A 22,491-nucleotide genomic window follows, 5' to 3' on the forward strand; every position below is an offset into this window, starting at 1 on the left:
CAGAGGAATCGGTCAAGCCGTTTCGGAGGAGTATGGCAACGAAAACTGTGACACGAGAATTTTATATATTAGATTATCTGCACGTATTAAATGTGTGCTTATAAAAAATATTTGAATAACATTATATTAATCTTAACTGTATAAAACAGTCGTTGTACAAGGGATGTAAATATATTCATAGCTACCTAAGATTTCCATTTCAACGATCAAGGATTACAACTTTCGGTATCTATAAAGACGTATCATAAAACTGCTTATAATATAACATTCCTTGTGGAAAGTGAACGTCTGGCATTCCAGTATGCAATGAAGGAGCCATTATATAATCTAGAAAACGATATGTAAATAGGACCTGCAATAATTATTGGTCACAGAAATTAAACACAGCAATATTGTTCATTACTCTTTTGTGCTTCAAGATAACTTCGTAATGTATAATATAAAACCACAATAGACGTAATACCGTATAAATTTGTCACGATCTTAAGAAAACTAAATTAAATTTCAAATATTTTGACGGCAAAGCAAAATACATATAAAGAATACACATCAAGTTTGAAGCATTTTCTTTAAATTTAGGTGTGAAATTGTATATTATTTATTATTATTCTACTGTGAATTAAGGATAAATAGATAAAACATATACCAATATTAAGTTTTGTACTGCAATCAATACAAAAATTATAGATATGTGTAACCCAAACATGCCAACAAGATCACGGACGTTGTAAAAGTAAAACCAGTGAATAAAAGCAAAGATAGTGTACATAGAAATTATCTTCTATCCGAATGTAATAACCATTAATTTTTGTACAAAACAAATTTAATATTGCGTCACACTAATACATACACATGTATCTACATTCTATACCACTTTCGAAACTTAAATAATTTCAACAATAGCACCAATTTGAAATAGTCGTGAACCATGTGACCTTATTTTATTATTACATGCCAATCGTGATGTTAAGATTAGGTTTTCAGTGCATTCCGAACATACAATTGATAGCTGCATCCATTTGAAAGGAAGGTCATTCATTAAATAGATCACATTTTTATGTGGCTATTATTGTGTATATAAATGCCACGTTCGTAACCATGTAACCATAATCAGTTGTAGTTTGATATATCCGACGATAGATCCCGAAAATAATTTATTTAATAACGATGTAATTAGTATTACAATTACTATATAATTAGTATTGTTCCTTAAGACAGACGAAGGATGTAAGAATTCAGTTATCTAATTTTGATAAAACAATTTGGGTGGAACTCCGGTGTAAGGAAGTTGGCGATAATAATTCATCATTATTCTAAATTCAGTAGGTAGATATATAAAGCTGTTTGTTCTCCGCCCAGTTTCTGTCGACTCATATAAAATAATCTTTAAACACATTGAAATTTTACCCATAACATACTGCTACATAACATTTATAAGCTCGTAAAATATAGTTACATATAATTTACAAAAATATTTTGTGCTTGGTGCATATAATTATAAAAATCTATAATTAAAAGAAAATTTTTACGATTCAATATTTCTGTTAAAGTCAAATACAGAATATTTTAAAACATTCAATACTTAATTTCATAGATTACAAAAAAGTTTTGTCAAGTTTAATCTCAGTTTAATCGAAGTTTTTAAGATGCCAGAGTTTTCTTACGAAGTTTTAAGTTCAAAGAAAAAGTTATAGTTGCATATTTCTTCGGATAAGATTCACGTAGTACATTTACTTTGAATATAATTATTACTTCGAAAGCTTTTTTACGAACTTAAAAAGTTTTATTTGGATTTGGATTTAAAAATTATAAAACGATACGCGTGTAATTTACACTTTCATATGAGTATATATAGTACATATAACTCTATTTACCAAAAAAATGTTTCAAAATTCCTAATTCTTAAATTATCAAATCATTGAATACTATTGAAATCTCCCCTTGATACATAGACAAACATATAAGATACACTTTTATACGACTAATAGTTTGTACCAGGTACCTATTAGTATATACATACATATCTATAGTTATATGATTTATGATTGCGTACATTAGAACCTTGGGCCCATAAACTCCAGACTAAAAGCAACAGCCTGTAGCAAAGTAATTGCTAACTTGTAACGCAAGTGATTTTCACTTTTCTTACATTTAACAGCTGCTTTCATAATATACAAATGTATGTTCCCACGCTGTTATGCATCTAACTTTTCTCATTTGAAGATGAGAACGTATGAGATATGTCTCTCAACAGATATATATCCACTCCTACATAATGAGAGCTTGAATGTTTTTGCATATGAAAATGTTACTCACGCACAATACGTTTTAGAAACGCGAGATAAATTTGTACTTATAAGATAGACGAAATCAGAAAATTGGTTTAGCATGGTCAGGGTTTGTTACAGTGTCAGCTTTTCCTCATTTCACCTTTTATGCCCGTATAATGTTATAGCTTTTTGAGAGAAACTTATTTTTTAACTGTTTTTAGACGCAATATAATATTATTCCTCAAAAAGATAATACAATACACAGTCAACGACACTTTATTTCTCTTTTATTTAACATAATATACTTTATCAGCCGTCGTGTATACAATTAGATAAGCAGTAGAGAAATGGAAAGCCTAAAGCGGTCTCAAGGTTGCTAGTAAATTTAATTATCGTCAAACTTCGCACCTTTTCTAAAAACATCTTATTATTATTTAAGTTAACACACTAGATATAAAAGGAACTCTTACGTCTACGTTCACACACACATTATTTTTACGAAGTTATACAATTTTTGCTTCAGAAAAAGAAATAGTTAAGACGTATTATAGACGTATTATATTATATAATCGTAACGAATATTTTATACGTTTATCTGATTTTACTGAAGAGCACGATTTATATTCCTCAATTGTTTCTTTCATATAGTTAATTGATTACTTCTTCATGAAACTGCATTGTAAACTTTTAAATTACCTAAAATGAAAACACTCGATTCACTAACTCCACTTTTATTCACTATTAAATTTAATTCAAAATCTAGTCAATGTAATAATACCAACGTTTTGTGCCGTAAAACGTTAAAAATATATAATGTGAGTATATATCCCAAAGGTGAATATTACGGCAGTAACTTGTACCGTATATATAATTAATGACGTACTCTGATTTCACGATACATCGATATCACGTATCAACGCCTAACCCGAGATTAATGGCCACTATTATTTCTAATGTTTACAATATTGCTTGTAGCTTGAATGTTATATTGATTAAAATAACCGTAGAGCAATTAAATTTAGATTAACTGAATTAATTAAGACTGAATTCGATTTTGAAATTTCGTATAAAAACACTTCAAATAATGTAATCTTTATAATCATCAAATAATCTAATTATTATAGAAAATAAAGAATATACATGTATAAAGTGACACACAGATACACACAATAATAACGGTCAGTGTAGTAGTTTATTAAATGTTTCATGAAGAGCTACTCAAGGAACGATCATTTTCTCTTAAACTAACTTCGTACTCGATATTTTGTAAGATTGGAAAAAAATTATCGAAGCAATTTCTAAATGAAATTTCAATCCTGCTTCTACTGTTCAAACTGCTATCGCAAAATTCGTCTCAACACATACCTAAGTTATTAATACAACCATAGATAGCGTGTAACACCACGCTAAACATAGCATACCATTACAAACACAGTGATGTGTCAATTCAGTACAGCAGCCAATATAACATAAACACCGGTGTTTAGACACAGATTACTGAATAGTTAGTGCGTTTAGGTAAGAAGATCTTGTAAGCCATTAATATCCACGTCGCACCGATTGTCCAACTACCCGCGGGCGATTACACGCCCGTGTTCTTGCATAATCATTACACACTCGTACATTGCTGACAACAATAATATTCGTACTGGACAATTGTATGCGATCATAATGGATTATAGATAATTATTCATGAAGGATCTATTTTTATTGTGTCCATTTTGAGGCTTAAGTTTAAACGCCCGTGTCTACGTTTAAGGATTAGAAAGGAACGCAATTATACGATAAATGACAATCGGTTTAATCTGTTTTGAAATTAAATAGATCGTCAATTATGACCCAGTTGGCGAACAATAAGGCTTATGAATTTGGTGCATACAATTTAACCGGTGATTTGAGAAATTACAATAATATGATAAAACTAAATATCTTTCTAACTACATAGATTTTAAAAAGTGTACCATACACCAATTAAATTATGTATTAGTTCATGTGTTAAAAATTATTTCACAATTATTTTTTTGACATTGCGGAAAATAAAGCAATTTTGTACCGTGAATAATTAAGCTAAAATACCACCATTACAGACCAAAAAAACATGCGTCCGAATATCATTAATTGCATTTTATAACAGCGCCATCTCTACAAAAAAGTATGAACTACGTACCCTTTGAGACGCGTAACATGGGGGGTCAAGAGCGCCCCCGGGCCGAAACATCGCCGCGCTAACAGCTGCCATCTGCCGGCTACCTCACTTTGCCCTTCCACCGAGACATTGCTCTGGAAAAATAGAAGTTAGAATTAGTAAGGCGTGGTGCGTAAATAAAAATATTCGATACAAACAAGCAACAGCAAAAGACAATGAAAAGACCTTGTTTACCTACGAAACTACCTTATATTAATTTGAATGCTTGTTTGTGGCAAATCAATCGCTAAATATTTTTTCACATATTGTACTTTAAATAACAAAAAAAAAACTATCAACCAGACGTATGTTGTGGATGGCGGTTTTCCCTCTTTTTCATGTTAAATAAATCCTCCATTTTGTTTTTTTTAATGATGAAAAGTATTAAAATCAAAAATAAATTAAAATTTCTGAATATAGACAGAAAACATGCTTTTAATTTATGAATTTATTACAACTTTTTGTTTGCTTAAAATTTCCCAATTCCCGCCATTCGCTGCACAGATAACAATAACCACAATAACCATAAACAATCTGCAAGAAATACAACTACAGCTAAAGTTTATTGAATGAAATGAAAAACAAATTATTAAAATTTTACAAACAAATACAGTTCTTAAAATGATAAAGATACATTTATTTAGATATCAATTTAATTACGAAGTTAACATGATTCATCGGTAATGTAATATTTCATAATTTATATCTCAATATCTAATATCTTCCGTAATGTATAATATTGTATTATATAAATTGCAATGTGATGTGACATTTAATTTATTTCCCATGTTTAAGTATTTATTGCTTATTGCTTTTTATAGGGTGACATTTTTGTAATTAAATTAATTTTTTTTATTGAATACCTCTACATAATAACTACTTAGCTACATTTAAATTGTATGTGGTTATCTATACAAGACTTCCCCACTATAAAAAAGGTCTTTATTTACTAACACAAAATGTATAGATTATAGGCCTTATCGCACATAAGCGATTTCTTCCAGGTAACCTTAGGATAGTGCCATAGGAGAGACCTACGTCCAGCATTGGACAGACAAAGGCTGAGAAGAACCTAAGAATACATTAAAAAATAATAATATAATATAATATTATTTTTTAATATTTTCTAATAATATTATAAGTAATTGTGTATTAATATTTGTCATTATTTAAAAAATCAAAACATACATCAAACATGATTATATATTAAACTTACACGTATTCCGGTGCATACGCAATTGTCAAAATATATATATTCATCAAAAACGAATTTTGTCAATTTATTTTTACGAAATACTTCTTTCAAAAAGTGCACAGTTTATATAGGCTCTGTTTACCGTCTAGTGTGGGAACTGTTAATAGGAAGCGGGGTCAACGACCCGGTGCACGATGTCGGATGCGCAAACGCATTGCACAATGATGGCTGCCGAAACAAAAAACTTTTTCAACTGTCATCATGACTCAGCTACTTATACGTAGTAATTAGTGAATGAAGTGAGTGTTAGATCTTCAAATCTATATTTTTTAGTTTATTACTTGATATTCTCTAAATTTATGATATTCTGGAGCCTAGAAACCTCTGACCGCGAACAAGGCTCTGTCTTCGGCCGAAAAAAGTTGTTTTTTATATACTGCTCAAATTAAATTAACAGAAATATTTGTGAATCAATAACATCTTGCACTCGCTATTAAAATAAATAATTAACTTCATTAACAGATATGATTCGTATTCGCTATCAGACAAGATAACTAGATTCGGGGTTAAGAATTTGAACCTAGAACTACGAAACATTACGAATTCAACCTTTAGACCTTTTGTGGTGTGGAACATCGGAAATTTTCGTTTTTACTCTACATTGCTTTTTCATTTAGAACGTTATCTACACATGCACCAGCAAGTTCTTATAAAAGGAGCAATGTACATTGTACTGCATACATATTGCCTTGGACCCAGTGACTGTACGACTGGCCTTTAAGGAAGGGCAAACCAGTAAATAATGCAACTCCAGGCAGGTTATGCTTGAGTCAGCTAGAACTGTTACTATTCAATTTCTTGTTTATTTTACGATTACCTACTGATAAATATACGGTATATATGAAATTCAATTGAATTTAATATACTAATCTCTAAATATATACCTAAATATTATGGTGATTAATAATGACGTAAATAATAAGAACTCGATATCATTTCATACTTTTCTCTCTAAATTTTTAAAAGTACAATTATTATCAAAAGTGTATGTATTAATAAGTTGGTATAATTAGAAAAATTAAGCACACATCTTTGTCGCACACACGCACAATCCATATACACACATATTGATTCACACGGAGAGAAACCAAGATTAATTCGAGTTAAAGTTAAAAAACCTAGTTATTTACCCGTTGTCATTGGCTCAGTATTAACTTTCTTATCCACATTGTTCTCTAGTTTAGTACCTAAGAGAATTACACGCGATGTTATTACACCGAACTTTATTATTATTGTTATGTTTATAATATTCGTTTATGAGTGACAATTAAAGTAATTTGTTTATAAATTTTGTTCTAATAGGTTGCGTTATATTGAGAATGTTTAAGGCTACAAGGATTTTAAGGACCATTGCTATAAAATGGAATGGTATGGAAATTCATAGGTTATGTAGTTATGGGAAAATGATATATTAAGCACTATAGCACGTATATATATAAGTATAAAATGTGCATACACAATTAGAGAGTGACAACAAACACAAGAGAGCGGTAAACATAACAAAAAATATAGTATAAGTTAGAGATTTAAACTCCAGAATTCACTGATAACCTGACAAAAATTTTAATGGCAAATATTTAACAAGCGCACTCACATTGTCTAGGTGGTCTAGTATGGATGCTTCAATTAAATAACACACCATTACAATTCTATTGGCAGTGCATTACAATATAATTATCATTGTAACAAAATTCGTATTCTGCGAAAGCTAAATCGTTGTCTCAAAAATATTGTACGTGAATTGATAAGGTATCTTCTCATGGCAATTTAGTTGTGATTCGATTGGATACGATTATGTTTAAATGGAAAACCTTTGATATTTATGTATTTAGCAGACTACCAAAACTGTCAAATCGTTCCAACACGTACCAATTAAAACATAATTATAGCATTTTTATACATGCAGACTTGGGGCCCATTGGAGGGCTAAGATCCCACTCACAAAACTAAATCCAAGCGCCAAAAATTTATGAAATAATGGAAAAATTCATTGAGTATTCGGGCGAAATTCCATCGTGTGTTTACAAAGCAAAACACGATCTCAGGATGTCAATAAAAACTACTTCAGATGTCTGCTATAAAGCTACGTAAGTGGCCAGTAAATACTGTAGTTTAAATGACTGTTATTAACTTATAACGGCTAGTTCATTAGAGTTAATAAAAATACGATTCATTTAATATAGAAATTCTGCCGACATTTTCACAATTGTCATACTATATTGTATATAATTGTGAAAATAAGTCGAAGTAAGATAGAAACCAATTTTTTATTCACCTAAATTCCTAGGAACACTATTGCAATAAAATACATAATGATTATATTAGAATATTAAGTTGTATGTCTACTACATCCGTGCAGATGTATTATATGTATTAAGTATATAACTAGTTTTTCACCCGCTCAGTCTAAAGAAATTTGTATGTGCGGGAAATAACTAGGTTGTTCAATTCCGCCCATTATCCACATCACGACTGCTTGAAACGGTGAAAGAAAACATCGTGAGGAAACCGCCAGGTCCAAAAATCAAATACGACACGATATATCAACCAACTAACCCACACTTAGCCAGCGTAGTGAATTACGCTAAATCCTTATAGTTTCCTAGCAATGGCAAGAAATATGGGTGTTGATGACATATCATGAATACTGAATTAGGAAAAAAACATACATATTACTTTTTATGTATGCGCGACGCGAGTGAAGCCACGGGCTGCAGCTTGTATTCAATTAAGGTACTTGTTTAACTTCACATGGCCTAGTAACATGAGTATTTGAATCCATTATCTAATTCAGGTTTAGCACATAAAATTAAATATTGAAATACAGCTGGGGTCCACTTTTTACAAAAAGAATCAATATTGACCTTACCATGCTTAACATTTCTTGACACCTGTATATTTAATAGGTATGAAGTAGCTCTGCTTACTTAATATGTTTACCAAACTTTCTTTTTAATTACACTGCAATTGCAATCATGTATGAACCCAAACATTTAACGAGTTTCACAATTGTCTATTTGACAAATACAACACGAAAAATAAAACTGTCGTTCCCTTTAAGGCACATAATTTACATAAATTTAGGTTTTAAATATCTCTTAATAAAGTTCTTCGAATGTTTTATCTACACTTCACTATCTACATCATAAAGGGGAAACTATTGTCTTTTTGTATGTTTCAACGTTTTCACGTAAAAACTAATGTATCGATTTCAAAAATTCTTTCAACATTAGAAAGCTACAACTTCACTGGCATAGGCTATATTGTATATTATGTACCACGGGAGAAGCCGGGGCGAACAGCATGTATCTCATGTAGGTATTTTTACGTTAAAAACATTCAGATTGTTTCTTGTTTTCTTCTTATCTGTGTACATTAATGTTTGTCCCGAATGTTTTCTTGGAACACTTTTCATAGTGTAAATGATATAGTATTAAAGATATGTACTAAGCCATTAATTCGTTTCATTCAGTTTGTAGTGTTATTGCTATACAGAATAGTATCTACAGTTTTGTTGATAAATGTATCTGTCAGGCGCAATGAACAAAATACCACACAAATTGCACGAAACAACATAATTTTAGAAAATAGCAACGTTGTATATATATATTAGCACTTCAAAACAGTCATAGAGAAGTACACAATACCATTTTCTAGGTCACTAGACCAAAGGGTTTCAATACCGGAACGAAAACATTGTGAATTTTCACTAAAATGGCCATTGACAGTCCGCGTGCATCTCACGCCACTTTCTACTATGGACGTACATACAAAGCTAGCAGACTTATGCCTATTAGGCAATAAAGACGTTAGGTGTCGAGAGTATGAGCTGAATATATTATAGATCGATTATATGGCCATATATCAGTAACAAGAACGATTAAATTTATGTACAAGTTGGCGACGATTGCGTGTAGAGAAATGGCATCGCGTACCTCTATTTTGAAATTTATGTAATGTTTTACATTTGCCCAGTATACATTATACTAGCTAGCGTTGCTTAGTTTGGAACTAAATGGCGTCATTTTCTGGGATAATATCTGGGATAATTTGGTTATTTATATTTTCTACTTACATTTATACTTACTTAAACGTTTTCTTATCAAAACAGTATCGATGTTATTATTGATTGCATGGATTTTTAGTGATTTTCCTCAATTAATCATTGTGTAAATGTATATATATTGTATTAAGCAGATATAAAAAAATATTTATGCACATTGGTTTCTCCCTCCAGGTTTTTAATAAAATAAAGTCATATAATGCCAATAAATTACTTTCTGTTATGTTAAAACGTGTTTCGATTTCTAAGCATCAGGTTTTGTTATATACTCCACAATTGCTTAGACCCTATGCAAGACTTCGTTAACTTAGTCAATAAACTTGCATGGACCTCCTTTCTGACTACAGCTCAGGTCATCGCCACGTATACCTTTACTTCCTGCAGGGTGAATCACAAACAACTTTACGTCAGAAAAAGGTCTTAACAATTAGGATTGCAATTAAATTCCCAAAAAAAAAAATTTGTTTAAATGCGCCTATCTTGAGTGTTAATAAGAGTAATAAACCGACAAAAAGGCTTATAAAAAGAGACTAGATATCATTAACATTATACTTATATAAATATAAACTTGGTTATATTACCGTTAATGTTACGAAAACCTATATTATGTAACCTTAATGCGATATACGCATCAATTACTAAAAGATGATTGCAAAATTAAATTGCTACTCCAGCATGCATTACTGAAGTCTTGACACTAATAAGTAGCAAGTAAGCAGTGGCTATATTAAATTGCCTGTAAATTAAGCGGAGGTGTTAGACAGAGCTTTGCTCGTTAAAGGAGAAAGATTTATCTGAATGATAGCAAGAAAATATTAGATCTGTGGACAAAAAGGAAAGATAAATTTTCATTTTACTCGCAGCTTTTATATATCGCATAAATTATGCTGTGTTTTACTGGGTACTTATTTTATTTAATTAACGAGTTTTAATAATAATTTACACAAAAATAATAAATAAATGTCTCGCTTTGAATATCGGAAAATAAAAAAATCAATTCGTTCCAAATTCGTAATTTGGTATCTTGTGAAATAATCAATATATGTAAACCATATGCAAACATGTATTATTTCGTTTTATATATGTCGTTCTTGTTTAATATTGGCAATTCTTAAAAATGCGATAATAATTGCATTTAATTCATTCCTCTTCGCCCAATCATGAGCATGCCAGCATGAGGCAATCTATCGAGAGGAAGTTTGGTTGAATGACACGTATCATTTTCTAGTGTATAAAATACCGCTATGAATAACTTAATTCAGAGCACGTCGTCTTATCAGAATTATTGTATCGAATGATGTAGCTAGGATTATTTTAACAACAAAGTAATGTTTCTTCGATCAGTACACAATTTCTCTTCTATAGATTTTTATCGAAATTTGTTATTTTTCACAAAAACCGAATCCGAACCGAATTTTGTATGTGGTAGTCGAGCGTGCTTCGGCACGAATTGGGTCAGCTCGCACCGGGGAAGTACTACACCCCCACAGAAGACCGGCGTGAAATAGCATTCTGCTGTGTTTCGTTCGGTGAGTGGGGAGCCGGAGGCCCATGTCTTTTTCCTTACCCTTCCTAGTCCTTTCCTTTATTCCTCTCGACAATCCTTTCTTAATCCCTTTCCAATTTAAATTCGGCAATCCATTTGAAGAGGCATAAGGTCTGCAATGGACCTTATGCCTCTCCAAATGTTCATGGGCGATGGTAGCGCTTACCATCAGGCGTCCCACCAGCTTCATTGCCGACTGTGACATAAAAAAAAGTCCGCCTTTGAATTTTCAGAACTAGTCCCCAGAAGGCACGTTTTCAATAAAAAAAGAATCATCCATCTTTTCACCCAGTCGAAATTTTGTTCAAACAACTTCAAAGAACATACTAAATCTATGTTTATATATTACATTGGGTTATATCATATTCAACATACCTCATAACAGAAACAAAAGGTTATGTGTATTTTATGTTTACGAGGCCCGAATGCCATATCTCCCCGTATATGGCAGACAAAGAAACAACGTTGACCATATGTTTTACGAAATATGTTATTTCTAAGACAACCATGAGTATGTTACGTAAATCAAATATCCTATCATGGTAAGTAATGACTTATTAACGATACATCATTAAAAATAATTAGTTAATTAATAATAAGAGGGATTAAATATTTAGAGGGATTGTACTACTTAGGTTTCTGATAAGGTAAACTGTTATCATCATGATCATCAATCACACGTTTCTAAAGGACCCAGAGAGCTAACTACAAATCATGTAGTACCAACTGTTTAGCAAAATTAGAGTATAAAGCGCTTAGCATCTTGAAACCAATTTACACTGGAAAATTTATTGCGCTGATCTCATGGTCTTGCAATCTACAATTGGTGCTGATTAATCCCGAAGAGAACGAAATGTTGCTGTTTGTGATTTGAAGTCCTTGTTTTTTGATCATCAAAGTTAATATGCAAACAAACATCGTATAATAGAACAGATTAGTCACAGTTGATTTGTTGTTTAAAGCAACAGAGAATGAGAACATCGGAGGAAGGTTAAGTAAGACTGCTAATGAAATTTTGTAACAAATGATTATTAAAGAGGCCATTTTGGTTTCCTGCATGCCCGCTTTCTATAAACTATGTTAATATTAATGAAAGAAATATCGTTGGAATGAAATTCAGGGCAAATTTGTATTAAAATTAACGCACTGATAACGTGTAGGTTAAAATTATAGTTATATTTGTGATTTTTCATGTGGATGTATCTTTTTAATTATCTTTATAAAGCCAAGGAAATAATTATGCTCGCTGTGCACCAAGTTTAAATACAGAAGTATCCTACTAATATTATAAATGCGAAAGTTTGTAAGGATGTGTGTGTGTTTGTTGCTTTTTCACGCAAAAACTGCTGAACCGATTGCAATGAAATTTGGTACGTAGACAGCTGAAAAACTGGAATAACATATAGGCAACTTTTTATCCCGACATTCCTACGGGATACGGACTTACGCGGGTGAAACCGCGGGGCGCACCTAGTAAATTATATTTATAAAATTCTTCTCACTATTGGGACATAATGTGCGTCATATGAAGGTTATCACGTCATACATCACATATACCGTTATTATTAACTGTAAATAATAATGGGCTATATTAAAAATAAGCCATAAAAGAGCATAATTTCGTAAACGCATATCGAATGGCAAACTACGTGTCTGTTACACATCTGACTATATCTTACTTCACGTAACTACGTACGCGTGCCTCACTCATGTTCGCGTTCAAATATTAATTTTTATTACAATCACGTTTTCAAGTGTTTTTACGACATAATTTCAGTTTTTCTCACGTTCCTCGGTTGCTACATGACAATAGGGATTGATGCTTGAAATATATTTTCTCACCGTGTTTCATATTTTACGATTATATCGAAGCTATGGATCTTACAGATTTGTAGCATCCCAATTACGGCGTTTCAAATCGGATAGAAAATGTTACACGTTTTGCTTAGTAACAAGTGTATAAATCTGGGTAAATTAATGAGAAAGCAATATTAACAACAGCACCTACAGGCATCAATACATACGAAAAATATTACGTTATGACTATATTGTATAGATACGATAGGTTATTTAATACTTATGTCATCAACATGTTAACGCATCGTCACTCAATCGCCACTATATACCTACATGCTTTTATCTAAAAAACAAAGAATATATGAAGATAATCCGAGTCATGGCGGTCTCATTTAACTACGAAACTAGACACAACTAATTATTATGCAATGTCTCGACTCTTATTACGAAAGTAAGTAGACTGTAACGTTCACATATACCATTTTCCGGCTCCGACATCACTGTACTTAAAAAGTTTTGTTGCCTTATAATTTGAAACCGCTAGCCAAATATTCTTTTGTTTTATGTAAGAGCGGCAACTGAGCTGGTGGATCGCCTGATTGACCATCACGCCGCCCATAAATATTTGCAGAGGTACAGAGGTAAACACATCTACAACTGCCAATTTTTTTAATAAATGGGATACAGAAAGGATTAAAGAGGCGATGCATTGTACGAAATTTTATAAACTCAATATAATGCATGCAATGAAAATGACTCAATTCGATGTCCAGTCGTAAAGAAGAACGCTTTATGTGTACAGTGTACAGATTGTATACAGAAAATAATTCATAAGCGTTGCCCTTTTCTTGACATAAAAACCAAATGCTAAGGTTAAATGGATATAGCTGTTAAGTGGCTGTGGTTACAGGTCACCACTAATAATGCCCAATGAGAGGCGCCATTAGAGGCGGATCACCGTTAACGCGACCGGTGGAAGCGAATAAAAAATGTCGTGTGGGCGAAGTGGAAATCGCTTAATGTCAATTATATTCATTATTTAAATGCTAATGTTGTATAGATAATATTTGATTGTTTGTTATCTTAGAGTAGGTATCATGAGCAAGCTATAGATTGTGGTACAGAGCTTTGATAACCTCATACTCAAACTCAAACATGCACTTATTCAATTAGACTTCTTATAGAAGCACTTTGGAATCGTCATAAGATAGTGTTAATATTTACCACCGATAGTGATGTTCTACACATACATTTGAGTAACGTAACAATTTAAAAACAATTTAATGAAAAAAAGTAGTACCTATTGTATCCTATTATGCCTAAAGTATAGTACTATGTTACATTTAAGAAAAACTGGTGATAACTAACCGTCCCCTTGTCTCTCGCCGCCCTTTCAGAGCCTTCAAAATTAAATATGATGTCGAGGAGAAGAAATTTTATTATTTCTTTTGCTTTGCATACAGGAACCATTTTACAATATTTACATGCCTACCGTGGTTTGGTATAATGAAATATTTCAATCAGTGTGTTTGCATTTAGAAATTAAAGACTTTTTAACGGATTTAAAGGCCATTAATACATTATATTATTAACCCGACGTTTCGAACACTTTAATTTCTAAATATATAATACTCGCGTAAAATCAAACACAAGAAAATATAGTGTGTTTGCATTTAAAGCTTTGCTTGCATGTATGCGTATAATATAATAAATGAATCAAAATACGCTGTAGTCTATGCCCGATACTACAACAGAGCTTCAGAGCTGTTCGTCCTTAATTAAACCTAGGTATGTGGTGGACCGGTGGTAAGCTGCAGTGCAAATAGAAAACTCAGTCGATACACAGTAACCATCTATGTAGCAGTAGCTTTGAATTGCATTAACAATCAACCAGTGACTTACATGGACTTTGACAGCGTTTCTGGTGTGAAAGAAGCTTATGTAGTGTCCTTTAGGTTATATTGAAAGACACAAATCGTTACGGTTCATGCATGCTCACTATTTTAAAGGAATATATTATAACATACCATTTCCACACCCCCCACAGAAAACCGGCGTGAAATAGTGGCATGCCACTGTGTTTCGTACGGTGAGTGGGGGAGCCGGAGGCCTATTTCCTTTTCCTCACCCGTCCCAGTCCATTCCTTCTTTCCTGTCATGAATTCGTTCCTTTTCCCTTACCCACTATAGCGGGCAGCGCATTCACAGAGGCACTACCTTTGCGAATGTTCATGGGCGGTGGTGATCGTTTACCATCAGGCGAACCACCAGCTCAGTTGCCCGCTATGACGTAAAAAAAAAAAAACATATCAGCTAGTAGACCCGGTTAACACATTATTTTATTAACCAATTAACAACAGTCATCATCATCATCATCAGCCCATATGTGTTCCAGCTGCTGGGACACAGGCCTCCTAAAAGGGTTCAGACCATAATCCCATACTGTTCGTTAATTTACTTAAAATGAATAATTTCTTTTCATGTTTTAAGAAGAATTACATAGTGGAAATTCACATTATAAATATATCGTTTATTAAAAGTAACGATTATCATGAAGTGTACATGTATCAAGAGCTTTTTGCAATCGGAAAAGTAGTTCCGGAGATGAGCGCATTCAAACAAGCAAATTTTGAAGATTTGTACTACTAAGATTACATGCTTGTTTGTTGAAGAAATAATTAAATCCTACTTGACCGATTTAGAAAATTCTATTACCATTAGTTAGTAGCAACATAGGCTATATTTTTAATACCCAGGTGAAACCGGGATAAGAATTGTTATTAAAATATTAATTATCTTTAGTAAAATATCTAACGTAATTTTCACGTAGCAGGCCTTCCTACTTCCTTTATAAGGCACATCTAGTTATCATATTAACAGTATAATTAGTTCGTGATTACTTTACGCAGAAGTACTAGGAAACACATTTTCCGCTGATAATCAAAAGATAAATTGCGGGCTCGTTATTTTTATAGATCGATAAGCATATATTAGAAAACATGGAGACATGCACATTAAAAACTAATCGCCGGAAATGTGCAGAAATTATTGGCGTGGTAGCGCGTAACGGTAACCGTGAAAACAACGTAAAGAATCTGATTGGTTGCTTCATTGTCAAATCTAAAATCAATTAGGTGATAATGAAGAAATCGTGCCTATTTTAATTCTTTTTTAACGGTTCATGTTGCGAAATAAAAAAGAGGTTAGTTTTTATCGCAAAATCTCGTTTTATCGTATTTTGGACAGACAGCGTCCCGTACTTTCCTTTTTTACGAATTTAGAAACATTTCTGGATTTATATTAGCGTCCGTATTAATAAACCTTCCTCTAAAATCACTCGTTCAATTAAAAAAGAAAACCCGCATTCGATGCCGTTGCGTAGTTTTTAAGATCTAAGCATACAAATGAGCGGACAGTGCAAAATTTTCGAATTTTATTGGCAACAGCAAGAGATAAATTAAAAAAGCGGTCAAGTGCGAGTCGTAGGTAGGTACTCGCGACACTAAGAATTCCGTACAAATAAGTTAAAGAGCGACTGGAAAAAAGTTTATTACTTATCCAATTTATGACCTTATCATGGTTCATGGGACACAGTCGGCTGACGGACGGACGACGGACAAACAGACAGACAAAAAACAGACGAACGGACATTAAAGCTCTAGTAATAAGATTCCGTCTTACTCTTTTGATGCGAATCCTGAAAACGATCTAAAATACTGTAAACCAACACGAGTATAAGGCTGCAAAGAGATTATCTTCTAACTTCACACACACACATAAAGATTCCAATATAGCACCTGTTTTAAATATATGACAGGCACGTACACGCAGTTTAATTGGCTATTGTTAATGTTAACCCACTTGTTAAATAGAGCGTAATAAGTTACATGTGATGTGCGTTTGTCTCGATTTTACGGTATGCATAGATAATTTGCTGTTAAAATGAACAAGCTCTAATCGATTTAATTTATGTACAAGCGGTCTACCTGGCTTCACTCGTGGTACGTTTATTCCCTCGATAAGAAACTTCCTTGTGCCTCAAGAAAGACGTTTAAAAGAGTACCGAATTGGTCAAACGCAAAGTCACTGAGTCACAAACTCAACTCATTGTAAGACCTATAAGATATGCAGCAACTTGTGTAGCTCAATACCTGAAATAATCAAATAAATAAATATTTATCTTCTCTAACACACATTACACAAAATAATTTATTCAAGACTTTATCTATTGATACAATTAAAAAAAACAGTCTAAAGAATATTTCAATACATGGTTTTTAATAAAAATTCTTTAAAAAAGTTTTCTGTGCCGGCTACTCCAGGAAGACAAGATACGTGTGAGAAGTAATTTTTATCTTATTTGTCTCATCTCTGTAGAAATAACGTCTTATCTTTTATAAACACGAAAGACATGGAGAAACTTAAAGAAACAAAATGTATAATATACGCTCGCAATAAATACTTCGAAATCTAGGTTTTAAACTTAAAGACTAATAACTATACCTAAAGACTAGAGGTAGACTTTTAACGGATATATTATTTAGCCCGAGGATTAAATAATATAATTGAAATTACTAAAATGTATATATGTGTCAAATCTTTACGTTCAAAATAGTTGTAATAGTCCTTAATTGAATTGACCACATTGCAAATTTTGAGGTTCTGAATAATCTATATGAAAGATTCAATCATATTTGTTTTCTTCATAGGCGAGTGAACGTTCCTTCTCCATACGCCTTGAAACTCACTATTTATTTCAATTACCACACTACAGACGCAGCCAACCAAACGTTAAAATTATAACCATAGTATTAGTTAAACTACGAACTACGTAAGGCATTATCCACGAAGTGTCCGCCCAACCACGTCTGCACTCGTTTCGAAACTTATATGCGACCTGTTTTTGATGCGACATAGAATTTTATTAAATAAACAGTGAGTGGTATAACGAATTGTGTTGTGTATGCTTTAATTTCGTTACAGATTCTATGTTTTAATTTTATATGTGCGTAATATTTGAGAATAATATTACTAGTACATCCGGAAGGGTTTAACTTTACTATAAGTAACAAAAATAAAAATAAAAATAAAGACAAAGTCAATTAATAAAAAATGCTGCATCGACAAAATGTCTAACGACAATATAATTTATTGTTAGCAGTAACACAATTTTTAATACTGGCATTCTCAATACAAAGGCATGTTATCATCGACCAAAAAAAAAATCCAATCACAGCACTCCTCATAAATTATACATACAACCTTCATAAAATTGCGATCGCTGCAAAACTAAAAACTGCCAGAAAAGGTTGCCCCAAACTGTCACAAGACTTTATCTTCCACATAAAACTGTTTAACAAGTACCTGAAATTAACGATATTTTTGCCAAGTCTCGATATAATATGCAAAGGTTTAATGGGTCACGCGATATCGACGCAAATATATATCGAAAGAAAGAACGCACGCAATCTAAAACAATAAAAGTAAAATGGCAATCTGCACACGATGACATGAATAAGCTCCCTTAAATATAATAACAAGTTATTTTTGTTACAGACAATGTGAAAACCATAAACTGCTTAAGGTTATGGCAAAAAATATTGTTTGTAAATTTAAGAATAAATCGACTTTACTTCGTAAATCAGATTTATGATATGAATAGTCGACGATATATAATCCCTTTCATAATAAATATTAAATACAGAATTAGATTTATAAGTCGGTCGTATTTAAAGTAATACATTAAGCTTCACCATTTTACTAAATGTGACAATTCTTACGGCATTTAATTCGTTAACACAAAACGAGATACCACGTGCTATCTGACATTAACTAGATTCATTCATTAACTCTCACTAGTTGCAACAGTTCTTTGACACGTGATCATTATATTCAACTATCAGAATATAATGAACACAAAAATCATCGATAGCTTCAAAGCACTTCCTATGAAACACGGAAGCGGTCAAATTCAATTTAAACTTCGGCTAGAGGCGTGCATTATGCAAGCGTTATGTGGGTCGAATTTCTGCGCAAGCGCGTACAATAATTTTATCTAAATAGAGCTCTGTAGATGTATGTAACTATACCGATTGTAAACATAATGTGAGCCAGCGCAATTTTGTTGAGCAATAGATAAATTATCTTCCGAATTATGTCTGTCTGTTAAGGCCCATTTACATATATCAAGCATTTAGTGGTCTTTAGTTTCTAAATTTATTGGCACTAACGACTTATCATTTGAACAATGAGGTTGGGTATTATATCTACGTTATATAATGTTTTAAAGAATTTACAACGTCTTACGAATCACTGAAAGACATACTGCTCTTAAAGAATTCACTTATCTGACCGAAAATCGTTTATTAACTTTTTATATTAAAGAAACGATTTGTTTCAATCGAGGTATAGGCGATTTAATTCCCCTTTTTACTGTTTTTACTAAACAAAACCCCAAAATAGAAAAGTTAGAAGCAAATATCGAAATTACTCACAGATTTTGACAAATACATAAAACGTGACACACAGCACTATGTCAAGGTTGGTGTAACACATGTTATGGGCTCGCAAGTCGTAAAACTTGTTCGCATAAACACAATGATTCGAACGTTTCAATTGTATGAAAAGAAAGTAGAATGTGTGTTATACTGTATCGAATAAGCAAGTACCAAAGCATTTGTATTAACCTTTATTTGTTTGGCTTCAATACTTTGTTTGAAGGTAACGCTATAAAAGAAAACAGTTCTTAATCATGTACATGTTTTGTAGCACTGGATGATGGTGACTTGCCTGCTACTGAAGAAATCTAAGAAATATTCTATTTTCTATAAAATATATTACAAAGTCACTTTTTCTACCTGTCCCTATGTCCCTAAAAAGCTTAAATCTTTCATACTACGTGACGAATTTCGATGGAGTGTTTTTAATAGATAGAGTTATTCAAGAGGAAAATTTATATTATGTAAAATAACATCTATTATACTACTCCGAATTTAACTGGTGCGAAGCCGCGGGCAGAAGCTAGAAACAATATAAACCCTTCGTACCAATAAAGACAAACTTAGGACACACGAAACTTTACTAAAGAATACTTCTTCATTAGTAGCATATGAAGGCAACCACATCTGCATTGCAGTGAAATGGAAGTTTAAGCAATTACCACAAATACTTATGCAGTTCGATACTGCACCTGTCTCCAGTTTCGAGTCAAACAACCTTACAGCTCGCTGAAGGCTAAATAAGTTCCGCCGAGTGCAACACGCAGCGATGAAATGTTGCAAATCGAAACGGCCAAGTGTGACACGTATACTACAGATAATATATATTCCAAACACAAACTTTGTAATATTAATTCATAATACCGTTCAAATCAGGAAGACAGAAGTACAGATATCTAAAAATGTAGTAAATTTAAGTTGGTCTATTCACACAATTCATAAATAAAGCAAAAGAATCTTACGTAATTGTTCAAGTTATACCAACAAACATTACAAAGCCAACGCTATAATGGACAATACAAATATACAATAAGTAAAAGAAAACTATTAAAGACCTGAAATTACTCGCTTAAAGTATACCAAACTAACATCAACGAGATATCACATTAAAAAATAAAGGCTATTTCATGCACCACTTGTTACGAATTCTAATCGCCAAAGCCGCAGTGTAGCTGTTAGCACAATCCGATTTCTACGTTCCCATTGCTTTCTACTAAATAATCTTGTAATATAGACTCCATTGTTCGCTGTGAAATATTGGTTGCTTACTGGAATGATATTCAGAACCTCCTGTCATTTGAGACGAGAGATTTGAAACGGCTATTGTCTTCATTGATATTATTATAATGTGTAATTAAATTTGTGCTAAATACTTAAATATAACTGCTATGGAAACTGCGTATATTAAATAAAACATAATGAAATTAACATAAAGAACTGATTCTACTATAAAAAGATATCACGAATTAATGAAGACACTTAAAACATTTGGCACAAGAATTTTAAGCTAATTTCCCATTCGTTCATAGAATCTTCTTTCCATTATAATTATTAGCATAAAAACCGCTGATAAATTATACCAAAAAAGTCTAACATCGATAGCGAGCAACCGCGTCTTTGACCTACAATCAAAAAACAATGTTAGGGTGTTCAAAACGAAAGTTCCACACAATTCTTACGCTCATTGGAGCATCAAATCGCACCATTGAACAACGGACACGTTACAAATAGACGAAAGTAAATCGTATTGTTCGCATTTCCTTAATTTCGTGCTGTTTGATTATCGTATTTACTGAAGCATTAATTTATAACACATGTTATGGCACCTTTTCGGTTGAGCAAGTAAACATTCAGATTATACTAAACATGAACATATAATTTAAGGTGTGTAACACCCCGTTACGAGGATACTATGTATCGATGTTACGAATTGCTTAATTCAATGAATAATTAATATATGATAATGTGATGAATAATTAAATAATGATGAATGTATGATACGGAAAAGCAGTTGAAATAAGTATAATCCAATACTATATTGTGATTTTTTTAACTTTTCATTAAGTATATTGCTATACGAAGTTAAGCGAATAAAATGAACATTTATCTCATACTTAAATATTTAAACGTATGAATAGCTTCCCCGTCTCCCAATACCATATCTTCAATTTTTAACCAACTCATGATCCTTACGTGACTCTCTTAATAGCAGGTAAAAAAGATTCTAAAATGATCTTTCATTTTAAATTTTCTTTAATACTAACTAAACACCTATAACAGTAAATAATTTATACACAATAATATCCAATTCAAAGCATGAAAATCATTATAATATCAGGTATCAATAAAGTACACCGTTATCTTTTCGATCTCAAATGATAGCTTTTACTTGCCGCGGATTACAGTCAAATGCTATTCAAAAGCAATTTCTATGCTCTTAGCAAAACATTACTTATTTCAGCGTTTGAAATAATGGCCGACACTGACCTAACCCATTTATTCTATTCCATCTATTAATGTATTTCATGGTTGTTTATTCACAACCGTTATTTAGTAACGTAATAATAGCAAAGATAAGAAATATATTTGGGTGACTCCGACAGTCATGAAGAAGAAACTAGAAGATATTCCATAAACATGACCGGTTTTCTTAAGTCTGTGGCTATATTAACGAAATTAATGTACTTTGTTCGTATAGAATCCAATAAACCTTTTGTTTAATTATTATTTAATCGCTCATTATCGGTATAAACATATTGATAACATCATTTAAATATTAGTATACAGTGTCACATTGTTGCAAAATGACCTTCTGACAACTAATTAATAAACTAGCTATAACTATCGTTATCCAACATGTAGTTATCATACTTAAACG

The 22,491-nt window shown here is 32.2% G+C and overlaps 1 protein-coding gene across 1 annotated transcript in view; it reads right to left on the reverse strand.

The window, feature by feature from the left end:
• The window catches only part of LOC119840731, a 104,570-nt gene that overhangs the window by 36,102 nt on the left and 45,977 nt on the right, over positions 1 to 22,491 (reverse strand). Inside the window, exon 3 of the mRNA XM_038367449.1 lies at positions 4,438 to 4,550. Coding sequence (XP_038223377.1) covers positions 4,438 to 4,509 — 72 coding nt within the window. The 5' untranslated portion in view covers positions 4,510 to 4,550. The remainder of the gene's footprint in view (positions 1 to 4,437; positions 4,551 to 22,491) is intronic.

The sequence above is a fragment of the Zerene cesonia genome, chromosome 7 (genome assembly GCF_012273895.1).
Source record: "Zerene cesonia ecotype Mississippi chromosome 7, Zerene_cesonia_1.1, whole genome shotgun sequence".
Lineage (NCBI taxonomy): Eukaryota > Metazoa > Arthropoda > Insecta > Lepidoptera > Pieridae > Zerene > Zerene cesonia.